This window comes from Mauremys reevesii, linkage group 4 (assembly GCF_016161935.1).
Source record: "Mauremys reevesii isolate NIE-2019 linkage group 4, ASM1616193v1, whole genome shotgun sequence".
In the NCBI taxonomy this organism is placed as follows: domain Eukaryota; kingdom Metazoa; phylum Chordata; order Testudines; family Geoemydidae; genus Mauremys; species Mauremys reevesii.
Genome location: NC_052626.1, coordinates 11004610 through 11017193, shown reverse-complemented (window position 1 = coordinate 11017193; position 12584 = coordinate 11004610). Strand labels below are relative to the sequence as shown.

General features: G+C 50.1%; 1 protein-coding gene across 4 annotated transcripts; it reads left to right on the top strand.

Annotated features, from left to right (window-relative positions):
- Nucleotides 1–2684: 2684 nt before the first annotated feature.
- On the top strand, nucleotides 2685–11756 carry OTX2 (orthodenticle homeobox 2). Of its 4 annotated transcripts, none has more exons than XM_039533440.1 (5): nucleotides 2685–2774; nucleotides 2891–2976; nucleotides 7105–7324; nucleotides 7750–7901; nucleotides 9924–11756. In XM_039533440.1, exons 3-5 carry the CDS (start codon nucleotides 7228–7230, stop codon nucleotides 10542–10544), a joined length of 870 nt encoding a protein of 289 aa, XP_039389374.1. In that variant the 5' UTR covers nucleotides 2685–2774; nucleotides 2891–2976; nucleotides 7105–7227; the 3' UTR covers nucleotides 10545–11756. The 4 variants fall into 4 exon arrangements, with proteins under 4 accessions (XP_039389374.1, XP_039389373.1, XP_039389372.1 ...); XM_039533438.1 differs by lacking the exons at nucleotides 2685–2774; nucleotides 2891–2976 and adding exons at nucleotides 4929–4964; nucleotides 6494–6579; XM_039533439.1 differs by lacking the exons at nucleotides 2685–2774; nucleotides 2891–2976 and adding an exon at nucleotides 4837–4964.
- The last annotated feature ends 828 nt before the right edge of the window (nucleotides 11757–12584 follow it).

Here is a 12584-nt window from a genome sequence, read left to right as displayed (position 1 = left end):
TTTTTTTCCCCCTTTCAGATCCAATCTTTGCAAGAGCCATTCCAGCACATTGCTAAGCTAAAGGGAAATTCTCTTTGATAAAGCGCTGTTCCCAGCTTCTGGGTTTTAAAACCTAAATCTATATTCAAATCTGGCTGAAGGTGTGTTCTGGGATTTATGAAAGCCTCTTAAAGGGGTAAATTTACCAAACCGTGACAAAATCATCACAATCTTACTTTAGACATCTGAAGTGGATGAGAATTTTAAAGAGACCCTTGTTTATTTAAGTAACACCGTCCATTTCTGCCACTTTTATTGGCCGCGCGATTATTCCAAAGTTATTAGACTAGAGGGCACAGGAAAGGACTGAGAGCTCGTCTCATGCAGTCCCCTGGCTACGGGAATGGGAGCTCCCTCATCCACACAAGATCTAAGCATGGTCAGTTTCAGGAGCTTTTTGCTAGGTCGGATATTTACTACAAGCCCTGGGGCTTGGACTATAACGTAGTTCCAGAGCTTCCATCCCAGCTTGTAACTCGTTTCTGGGGCGCCGTATTTCATTTAACTGCATCTCCAAGGCCCCCACTTACGTACCCCATTCCCCTTTTCCTGCCCTCCCCCTTTTTAAATCTTGATTTCGACCCAGAAAAAAAATTTCCTTCTGCCCCAGGATACAGGGGAAAGAATTATCTTTAGATTTCTTCCAAGGTTGTGAAATAGTGTGGGGACGAATGTGTGTGTGGGGGGGGTGAATTTCGATATTTATTATTGCTGCTCTGTTACATGAAAGTCTGAGGGGTGGGGTGGCGGTGCCTACCCCGGGATATTTACAGCATTTCAGAGTTAAGTATTGTATGCCCAGATCTGTATCTAGTAACTGGGGGGAGGGGTTACAAAGAGCCAGGACTCACCCCCCCCCTTCAAAATAAATGTGTCAGGGCTCCTGAAAAGAGGGATGGTGGATCTATGCTTTGATTCTCTGGGGCAAGCAGGGAATTGGACACTGCTAGGTCCCCAGCAAGCAGCTGCAACTTCAGTTCCGGGTTCCCTCGGCTGCGTCCCAGGCCGCAGAACTTCCCGAAAAGCAGCCCTGGAAGGGGGAGAAAAGCAGAGCAAAGGGCAGGGGCGATTGTTGTTGTTTTGCTTTGTTTTTTTCTTTTCTTTAGCCCCCCCCCCCAAAAAAAAATAAAGCTCCAGAAGCTGTGCTGCAAATTGCTGACTCGGCTGCAGTGAAATCATTCGTTAATTGCTGTCCGTCCCAAGGACAACCACGTCCGCACATGCAGCCTAAGAAAGCGCCGCAAAGAGACGCATTAATTCCTCTAAAAGAACAGGAGTCCTTGTGGCACCTTAGAAACTAGCAAATTTATTTCAGCGTGAGCTACAGCCCACTTCTTCGGATGCGCGAAAGCTCATGCTGCAATAAGTCCCCAAGGTGCCACAAGTATCCGGTTCTTTTTGCGGATACAGACTAACACGGCTGCTACTCTGGAACCAGCCATTCATTCCTCTAACTTCATTACCGCTGGTTGCCACATTCAAAGGCTCGAGCTGGGTTTATGTTATTTCCCCACCACCACCAGGTGCCGGGGGAGGCAGGGGCGCCGCTTTCGCGGTTGCTTTCTGTCCCCTGATGGCGGCGAGGTTTTTAAAAAGCCTGGTTTAAACGTGTGGGTTTGGCCGCGCTCCGCGCGGTGGGGGAAAAGTTAGGCAGCGATCGCCGTCCGATTGGGCGTGAAGTCGCTGCAACGGGCATGTAGCTGCCAGGAGATCGCGGACATTTCGGAATGGCTCCGGATTTCGCTCGCCGCTAGGAACCGTACAACACCCCCCTCCCCTGCCGCATGCCCCTTAGTTGTATTAAAATATTTGCCTGTCCTACAGGGACTGTAAATTCAACCCAGCTCTCCCCAGTTTGCCTGCCTAGGTCAGATCTGTTTGATACACACACACCCCGGGGTGGCTGAGGGCTCCGTTGCGCTGGCTATCCCATGCCCCCGGGTGATCTAGTCTTGCAGCAATGCATTGCATCCTAAACTGGAAATCTAGCGGAGGGGCAGGGGGAGCCCGTTTTCTGTCTGCCCATGTCCTAGCTCAGATCTGCTAAACACTGGTGTGCTAAGGCAGGTGTGGGGGGGAGCCCCTGAAATAGTTTGTGCCGGCGCTTTCTCTGGCTCAGTTTCACTTTCTTGGAGACCTCTTCGTCTTGGACAGGCGATTTGCTTTTCATCCAAGAGCTTCTTGGCAGCTTTTGCTTTGTATCCCCCTGTGTTTACCCACTTTTTCCCCCTTTCCCATAATGTTTACTCTTATATTTTAATATCCTCATTTGTGTGTGTGTGTGTGTGTGTGTGAGTGAGTGTGTTGTGTGTGTGTGTTATCTTCCTCCTCTCCCCAGCAATAGGGTAACGTGATCGTTGCTGTCCATCAGGTTAATTGTACAATTAGTTCATATGCCCCAGCCCGGAATGTATATTTTTGCAGCGAGCACCGTTTCTTTTATGTATATGCGGGTGTCATTTTTGGTCGCTGTTCTGCGTCGCCCGATTGTCCCCCCGGTGCAGCAGTGGCCTGTTTTCCTCCCCCTGTTGTGTGTTTTTATTATTTCCCCCCTGGCTTAGATGTGTCAATCATTCTCCGCTTGCCATTGGTTGGAGAGTTTGCGTCAAAAAGTTGCCAGAGCGGCGCTTTCTCAGCAAAGCTCCCTGAGAGAGGTAGAGACCTCAGCTCCAAACTCACTCGCCACTGGTATTAAAAAGCAAATCGCTTGGCCAGATCCTGCAACGGTCGATTTTGTAGGTAGCGAATCCACCCCCCGGGCCCTCGCTCGCCCCTTTTTCGTTGACTTCTTGGGCCAGGTGGAGCCCGAATGCGAGCTTGCTAACCCACTGCTTTGTGATTTCTTTTGTAGGCGAACTCTTGGGTTTGAATTGGGCCAGGATCATTTGCTCCGTTTTTTGCCCTGACCCCGGCACACGCCTCCCCGGACGCTTCCAGGTAAGTGAGAAGGGTTTTGCTTTTTTTAAAGAATTGGTTTTTTTTTCGGCGCATGTAGATTTGACTCTGCTGTACCCCCCGAATCTCGCCTGTGAACCTGAGCTGCTCTATCCGGAGAGTTAACAATAAAATGCCTGCTTGCTTTTGGGGGAACGGGTGAGGGCGGGTTTCTCTTTGCACCGGGCAGTCACCCAGAGCATCAGGACTCTCCTTGGATAGCATTTCGGGAAGGAAACGTGTCCCATTGTTTTGATTTAGCCCGGTCATCTTTTCGCTGCCCGGGGTTCGGGGAGAGGAGCGTGTTTAGAAATTGGCTCGCCCCCAATTGAATTCATGTCCCTTTCCCCGAAAGGTCGAGTCTTTCATCCGAATGAAAATGCAGGGACCAGATCAGCTAATTGAGGAGGCGGGTAGATACAGCCCCTCGACTTTCCCCCTTCCCTTCCTTGATGCTGTTGTCTGTGGGACTCTCCTCCACAAGATCGAGCTTTTCCATGGGGGGGGGGGCAAATAACCCTTATTGTTGTGGTTATTGGCCTGATCCTCTTGACTCGAGCCGCGCTCTGGCGGCACATAGACTTTTAAAATAAAAAAAAAATAATTGGAATTAAATCCCCTCGCCTCGGCGGTTATTGATAAACAGATTTCTGTCTAAGACTCCCGATCGATGGACTAAGCAAAGGGAAAAGTCATTTTGCAAACATGGCTTTGACCAGAAAGGACTCGAGGCAACAAGAAAAGGGTTAGATGAAAAAAAAAAGTGGAGGGGGGGGCGACTCTTTAAAGCATCTTGGGGTGGGGAGAATAAATAAATAAATGGGAAGCTGCTTCTATCTGCTGTTTAAATGAATGTCAGGAATTGGATCGATTTCTAAAAGGGAGACGAATGGTTCGCAGCTTCATTGGGAAGGTGCTTTCAAAGAGGGTCCGTTTGCTTTATATACAGGACTCCGGCGTGTTTAGGTGGCAGACACTTTCCTTCTTCGAAAGCACCTTTATTCGCTAAACTGGAGCTAATATACATACATCGCTTTAAACTTGTTCCCCTGTATGGAAGAAGGGAAGCCCAGTGCAAGTTTCTCCCCAGTGATAATCTCTTCCTTAGTCAGGCATTTGGGTCGACTTGTGTTTACATTCATGGCGACCCAAGCGGGTTTAAGGTGCAAATCAAATCAAATGTTTTTAAAAAGCGTGAGCCTGGAAGGATTTTGGCGGAGAGGGGTTTAATATAATACGGTTGGTCAGTCCGTTCCTGGGTTGATCTCTGGTTTTAACCCTGCCTGTGGCTTTATTATATAGCAATGAAGGGCTGGGCTTTTAAAACTTTGTATTTTATTTTTTTAAGGAGAATTTTGAGGTTTTGAGATGATTTTAGCTATCCTGGTCAGGTCGAATGAAGAGCACAATTTGATCAGCCTTCTTAACCCACTGCTAACTTTGGAATACAAAAAAGTTCCCCTTCCTGTTAAAAGAGAGGGAGAGAGATTGTCACAAAAAAAAATATTAAAAACCAGAAAGTGACTATGCACAAAAAAGGAGGTTCTCTCGGTTTTCATCCTTTAAATGATCCCCTCAAGTTCAGCCAAAGCCTAGTGGATTCCCCGAGGCCTAAAACTTTCCCTGCCAAACACCGGGCTTCTTGTTTTGATAAACAGTGTGTCAGTCTATATACGTTTTGTTTCATTGCCATCAGGCAGAAAATTAATCAGCGCACATGATCTGCAGAGCTGGGGCTGGCGGCCCGTAATTAGGGACCGTGTGCCACTCGGATTATCTCGTTAGTTTATCAAGAAAACATTTATTATAATTAATTCTTGGACGGGGTAATTATTATTGAGCGAGGGCAGAGCAACTGGTGGATTGGATCTTTGGGAGAGAGAAAAAGGTGACAGATTGCGCAGAATAGCCGTTAGATATAAAACTGCGAGCCTGCTACGAAGCAGGTCAGATCAGCCAACCCGCCTGCAAGGGGCTTCGCTAGTGAACAGGTAGGACCTTAAACCAAAGTTTTCATTGTATTTCCGGGTTTGCAGGCAAGTGTGTTTTGTAAGCGCCTCGGGTTTATAGTGTATCCCTCCACTTTCAAAGTGAGGCAGTTTTTCTGTACTTAAAAAAAAAAAAGATAGAAAATCTTTCCCACCAAAGGCTAAAACGAATTCACTTGAAAAAAGTTTGACACCAATGATGGAAGCTTTTAATCCTATTTCAGTAGGAAACTGGGCCTGGGGATGGCCCCTCTAAAAGTTGCATGTGGGCAAACATCAAAACAATACAAATAAGAGGGAATTTTTTTTTGTTCTGAGAATTTTAAAAATTTAAACTTAAATTCTTCCATTAGGATTTTTGGGAAGCAGATGCGTGAATGAACAATGTGTGTATATTATACATGTATATGTCTGTCGCTCACACACACACAAATATGCACACACAATATTCTTTTGAAAACAAATATCTTCTTATCCTATTTTTCTCCCTAATAGAAGAAGGATTTGCAAATTATTTACAATTAGGTTCAAGAGAAAATACAATAAGAAGTATCTGAATGTATTAATTAATTCATGCAATTCAGGAAAGTAAAAAAAAAACCCAAACAAGTAAAATACTAATTAAAAACCTTCCTTAGCCTGGGGTTTGCGGTAACATGGGGACTGAAATAGAGACAGGTGGCTTTGTTTATAACTTGGCTGAGATGCATTTATTTAATGAAATATCTACCTTTTAATATGGGGGGGAAACCCTGAAATGTCTCAAACGTTCACTTTGTGTGTGTGTGTGTGTGTGTGCGCGCGCGCGCATTAACTTTGAATTAAAGGAGACATGTTTTTGTTACGCGAAAAATAAATTAACTCCCCTATTAAGGAGTTCATTAAAATAGCTGGTTGTGCAGGAACCAGGCTAAATATCGCTATCCAAATCTTCTAGAGACTAGTACACTTGGAAATCCCTTACCCCTTGTCCGCCATTTTGAGGGAAAAAATGTAGCTTTCTCAAAGTTGCAAAGTCCTTAGCCCTGTCCAAGAGCAGGACAAGATTTTATTAAATAAATGCGGCTGGTTTAATCTGTCAGGATGTGTTAATGTCACACTTTGCAATCCCGAAGCAGGGTGAAAAAGTAAATAGCTTTTTGGGGGAAAGCGGCTGCCATTCCAAATAGGTGTCAGAAGGGCTAGGGACACAACACCCAAAGGCACTTTGTGGCTGGAAAGTTAAAGGCTGACCCTACTTCTAGCATCACCTCTCTGTTTCTTAAGCCCACGAAGCTGCATACAGGCCAAATGCAAGAGTGGATTGCATGGGAACGTGCAGCTTCCTATAAACAGTCTTGCAACGGAAAGAAAATGCTGCTGCTGTTCAGTGTTACTCTTTTACTACCAGGGGAAATTTGGAAGCAAGTTTAGCCAGGTGATGGTTTCTGTTTGCAAGTTAAATGCTTGTTTGTTTAGCGTTAGCGCCATAAGCAAGAGTTTCTGAAAGCCTAATAAATCTCTTACTTACCTCTAAATCTAATTACCCAAAGTACTAATTAGGTGAAAAATGGCTGACAGAAATCACTTCAAACGTGGAATGATCGTGGTGGGACAGACAAGTTTGCCTCTTTCCCAGGTAGCATCTCAGATCTTAAATGCACCAGCATTTTGGGGTTCGTAGCAGTTGAATGTGGGGTAATTAAAAAGCCCTGCACCAGACCGAGGGAGAGATGGGTTTCTTGAATTGTTTCTTTGTTTCTCGCCAATGGGCTTTGTTATCAGCATTATTTATTTAGCCAGGGAGGTCTTTGTGTCTGCAAATGGCCCCAATCAAGTTTTGTTTGAGACAATTAGCTAGTGCCAGCCGACGAATCCTATGCAAATGCCCGAGGTAGCAATACAATGTGTGCATTTGAAGGCGGGGGGGGGGGGGGGCGGGGTTGTGCTCCTGCGAGGCGGGTTGTAATTACTGGACCGGGTGTCACTTTTTTTTTTTAAATGCGTTTATCTAGTCAGTATCCTCCGGCCCAAAGTGCAGCTGGGGGGCTCGGTGTCTCAGAGCCTGTGGAGAGTCACACTCAGACAAGCCAGCGGAGATAGAGGATCGACTCCAGACAGCTCGGTTAACCGACCCCTCCTTTTTTTAAATTTCACTTTGCAGCCCCCTGATTTCAGCCAGCCCTCCGGGACCCCGAATCTCTGCGCCCCAGGGGAAGCGAGACCTCCCGGGCCTTTCCCCCGTCCCCGGAGTTTGGGCCAACCCCCCTCCCAGCACAACTTTAGCATGATGTCTTATCTCAAGCAACCACCTTACGCCGTCAACGGGCTGAGCCTGACAACCTCGGGCATGGACTTGCTCCATCCTTCCGTGGGATACCCGGGTAAGCGGCGCGTCCCGGCCTCCGCTGCCGACTCCCTTTACTGCGCTGGGGACTGACTCCGGCCCCTGGAGAGCAGGGCTCGCCCCGGCCCCCGGCCGTGGGGACACTCCATGGCCCCAGCCAGAGGCTCTGGGCCGGGGTCAGGGCAGCCTCCTGCCCGGAGAGGGCTGGGAAGGGGGAGGTGGGTAGCTTGGGGCAGGGGCGCTCTGGCTCCGTCCCTGGGAAATGCGCCCCTGCGCCTTCCCCCGCCGCGCTAACTTTCCCAGCTGGTGCTTGGGGCTGGGCGCGGGTCCCTGCCATGAGGGGCTCGGGGCGCTGCTGCTGCGGGGGGGGGTTGCTGTCCCTGGGGGGCGCTGGGAGGGGTCTGCGCGGTGCCCAGCGGGGCTGAGGGGCTGCCACTAAGGGCCTCCGGCTGCTCTTCGCAGCGACCCCTCGGAAGCAGCGGCGGGAGCGCACCACCTTCACCCGGGCGCAGCTGGACGTGCTGGAGGCGCTGTTCGCCAAGACCCGCTACCCGGACATCTTCATGCGCGAGGAAGTAGCTCTGAAAATCAACCTGCCCGAGTCCAGGGTGCAGGTAGGGACCCACCCCCTCCGCTCCCCCCGTTCACCCTGGCCAGGCACCCGCAGCGCTGGGAGCTTCCCGGGCCTGGCGCCCCAAGACACCCTCCATCAGCAGCCGCCTTCCTCCCTCAAGCGCCTCCCTGGCCGTCCTGCCTCCCACCCCCAGCCCTCCATCCCCTGGAATCCAAATCCGACTCTCCCCCGCAGCCCGCCCCATGGATCGCAATGGCCAGAGGCAGGTTTTCTGGCCAGGAGCCGCCGCTGGGCCGGGAGAGTTCAGTGCCTTTGCCGCTGGCTGCAGAGGAACAAACGCCCTAGAGGCCCAGCCAACCCTTGCGCCCCTGGAAGCTGCCGAAGGGACCCGATCTTTGCTCCCACTGAACTGCACTGAGAACCAGGGCAGGCCCCAGGGAACGTGCGTTGGAAGCTCGGGGAGGAAACCTGCCTGGCGCGTACTGCGGCCAAGCGCCGGTCAGTGGCTTTAGCGCGGAGTCTGATTCCCCCTTTTCGCCCTGCCTGAGCGGTGTCACGAAGAGACTCAAACCCAGGCCCAGCCTCTGCTGCCGGGGCCTCTCTGCCGCTTGGAAACAGCTCCCAGAGCCACTGCCGGAGGCTCCAGAGACTCCACAGGCAACGGGGGCAGCTGCAAGGTCTTTCCTCCGCCTGCCCCGCCAACTAATTAGAGAGCAAGTGTCTGGGAGGCCGTTAGACTCCAGACAAGGGACCCCTCCTGCACCCATTCAAAGCCAGAGGGGGTTTGACGTCAGTGGATGAAGGCTACAGTGGGGGGGGGGGACTGTAGCAGTGTCTCCAGCTGAGCCAAGGGGCAGCAGAAAGCTGGGGCTCACACTCACTGAGGGCCTGGAGTGATGGCTAGGGAAGAGAATGGGGGAGGGGGGGATCTAGTGTTGCCGTCCTTACTCAGGCACAAATCCCAGGGAAGTCCCTTTGGCCTGATTAAGGACTGAGCTCCCACCGTTTGTTTGGTGCAAACCACTTTCAGGGTGTTTCATTAGCCCAGTCTTCTCGCGTCTCCCTGCCGCTCCCCAGCTTGGTTTTAGGGTTTTTATCGGCGAGCAGCAGAGCCGGGTGTTTGAAACTTACCAGGGTCCCACTCCCACTGCTCCTGTTTCGCCCCTGACTCCACCGGTGCAGGAGCGATCCGCTGCAGGCTCGGGACCTAAACCCGAGTGAAAGGGTCTGTGCTGCCGTCCCCGTGTCACTGGCCCCAGGGCACCTCTAGGGCCCAAAGGCCCATTGCAGTAAAGGGCAACACATCCTTAAATAGCCAACAACTGATCTTGGGCCTCTGCAACGCCCGGCGCAATCCAGTCTATTCGGGCAACAGACGCAACTAGCGCCAGCGAAGGTGCCATCTGCGAACCCAGCCGCGCTATCGTGTGAAAGGCCCCGGTTCTCCTTCGTCCTCTCCCCTGCCCCAGTAAACTGTCCGCCCACCAGGGCCAAGCCCCTAACTGGCAGCGAGCAGCGCCTGGGGGCCTGGCCGCGCCTCCCTGAGCGCGAAGGGCCGAGGCCAGAGGGCGCGAGTGGCGGTGGAGTGTTGGGCTCAGTGGGCGGCAGCCCCCGGGGGGCCTGGGTTCCCCGCGGCGCGAATAATCCCCAAATCAAACCCCTGCTCTGCAGGTCAGCGCCGCGCCACCGGGGAGGCCGGGCAGCTGGGCCGCCGGCGGGATCCCGGGAGCGCAGAATCCGGGGACACGCAGCGCCCCTGCGAACACGCCCCCCCCCTTTGTCTCCCTGTTTGCACCCGGTGTGAGGCGCCTTTGTTTCCAATTAACTGGCGGCCCTGGGGGGCCCGAGCAGAGCGAGAGGGTTATTTCCCCCTCCCCACCCCAAGCTCTTATTCAACGCTTTGATTTGCTCATTTCTACTTCTTCTGCCTCCCGATCCCCGCGCGTGGGACCCCTTTCAGCCCAGCCGCCGCTGGAATAACCCCCTGGCGCCCCCCCACTCGCCCCTGGCCAGCGTCATTAGCGCCACTAACCCGCGGCTTCTCTCTCGCCTCCTCTCCCAGGTGTGGTTCAAAAACCGCCGGGCCAAGTGCCGCCAGCAGCAGCAGCAGCAGCAGAACGGCGGCCAGAGCAAAGTGCGGCCGGCCAAGAAGAAGAGCTCCCCGGCCCGCGAAGTGAGTTCGGAGAGCGGCACCAGCGGGCAGTTCACCCCGCCCTCCAGCACCTCCGTGCCGGCCATTTCCAGCAGCAGCGCCCCGGTGTCCATCTGGAGCCCGGCTTCCATCTCCCCCCTCTCAGACCCCCTGTCCACCTCCTCTTCTTGCATGCAGCGATCCTACCCCATGACCTACACCCAGGCTTCAGGCTACAGCCAAGGATACGCTGGCTCAACCTCCTACTTCGGGGGGATGGACTGTGGATCTTATTTGACCCCGATGCACCACCAGCTTCCTGGACCAGGGGCCACACTCAGCCCTATGGGCACCAATGCAGTCACCAGCCACCTCAACCAGTCCCCAGCTTCCCTCTCCACCCAGGGCTATGGAGCATCGAGCTTGGGCTTTAACTCAACCACCGATTGCTTGGATTATAAGGACCAAACCGCCTCCTGGAAGCTAAACTTCAATGCTGACTGCTTGGATTATAAAGACCAGACATCGTCGTGGAAGTTCCAGGTTTTGTGAAGGCCTGTAGGACCCCTTTGTGATAAGAATGAATATTCCTAATAAATAAATAATATTAAACATGCTGGGCTGAACATTCCAGTTTTAGTCAGGTCTTGGTTAAATTAAAGAGAAAAAAACGAAAAAAAAAAGAATAAAAAAAAAAGAGACAGTTGGTGTAATCATACCTAGATTCACCTCCTGCCCAAAAGCTCTGGAAAGGAATAAAGAAGAAATGAAGGAAGAAGGCCTTAAAAGGACAGATCATCTACTGAGCAGAAGCAGACAGACCTACCTGTGTTCTTTATAGTTTTAGCCAACTGTTGGGTTTCTTTGTTTGAAAGGAATGGCAGATCATTCCACCTATGGGCCAGTTTTAAAAAGAAAGTCTAGGTTTGGTTGTGTTTTTATTTTCTTCTCCTTTCTTTTGTGTGTGTGTGCGTGTGTGTGGAAAGATCCTTCACGCAGAGGTTTCCAGCGTGCTAGCCAACCCTTGGTTAAAAATCTTTGGAATGGACAGCATCTCTCGCTCTCTTTCTCTCTCTCAAGCTCATTCAACTGTTTCATGCCCAACTTGCTAGTTGGCACTGACAGACCTTGGTTCAGGGTTGTGTGGGTTGTGTGACTGATTGTCCTAGCTGCACTATTTTATTTAAAATAAAAAGAAGAACAAATGTTCATAAGGAGTCAATATGTAGTTTTTAAGAGACAATCAGTGTGTGTCTTATATAAATGGTACATCTGTGGTTTTTAATCTGTGCTAGACTTCAAAAACTGTGATCTCCTGTATTGTATGCAATTGTGAACTCCTCCCCAGCAGGGGTTCTGCTGTGATTTAAATAGGTTATAATTATAAGTGAAATTCAGAGCAACTGAGTTACCTAGTATCATCTTTTTTAAAAAAACAACAACAAATAACTAAAAAGATCGCCTTTCACCACAGGTGAACTGTACTGAAACTTTTTACAACAAACTGTCTCTGAATGAAAGAGAAGAAAAACACACAAGGACACTAAACTCACCTGTAGTAACTTACTGCTGGCCAAGCCGGCAGTAGAAATAAAACAGGACCTTGGTCAATTGCTCTGACCCGGATGAATTTACACGGAGAAATTCATTGTCGTTTATGCTTGCAGATGTTAATTGAGAAAAAAAAGATATATATGCATAAACCTTTTTTCCCCTGGATTTGGCAGATATGTATAATTATATTAAAATGGTTCTAGCACAATTTATGGTTGTCTTCCATTTTAATTGTACAAGGTGAGTTAGGGAAAGTGGAAAAGTACCTCAAGACATCCTACTTCAAAGGACTTCAGCAATAAAGGGGCTGGGGGTTACAAGGGAAATGCAAATATTACTCTGCTACACAGAACGGAGAGCGCCTCTTTTCTCTGGTGGTCGCCCTGTTAGTCTGTAGCAGCAAAAACAACGAGGAGTCCTTGTGGCACCTTTGGAGACTAACACATTTATTTGGGCATAAGCTTTCCTGGGCTAAAACCCACTTCATCAAATGCATGGAGTGGAAAATCTCTCTGCGTTTAAGTCCCCCACAGGCTGATGGTTTTTCCTTTGGTACACGTAGAAAATACAAGGGCTGATTTTGTGTTAAAAATGGTCAGTGGGCCACGTCAAGATTGGCTCAGCTAAAATGAAAGCAAAATATCCTCAGCTATTTTCAGAGAGCGGAAAAGGGCTTTGTAGGCAGGGCCCATATTCTAGGGGGGGAATGCAGAGAGGGAGCGAGAAATGTCCTGTTTGGTTAAAGGGCTGTTTCTCCTGCTACTAGGAACTTTCTGAGGTAAACAGGGGAAGTGAACCTGAGAGCAATTGAGGCAGAAGTGATATCTGAACAAAGGAGTTTGGGAAAAGTTTTAAAGCTATAATTTCCAGAGCGGAGTACAAAGAGCCCTGGTCAGTTTTGCCTCTTTCTTGAAACTGCTGGGGAAAACTGGTCCCTTTAAAAAAAAATGGGTACCTGCTTTTCTCTCTCATCACACACTATGCAGCGGGCCCAATGCTAGCCACAAGCATAGCTGGATTTAAAAATGATATTCTGTT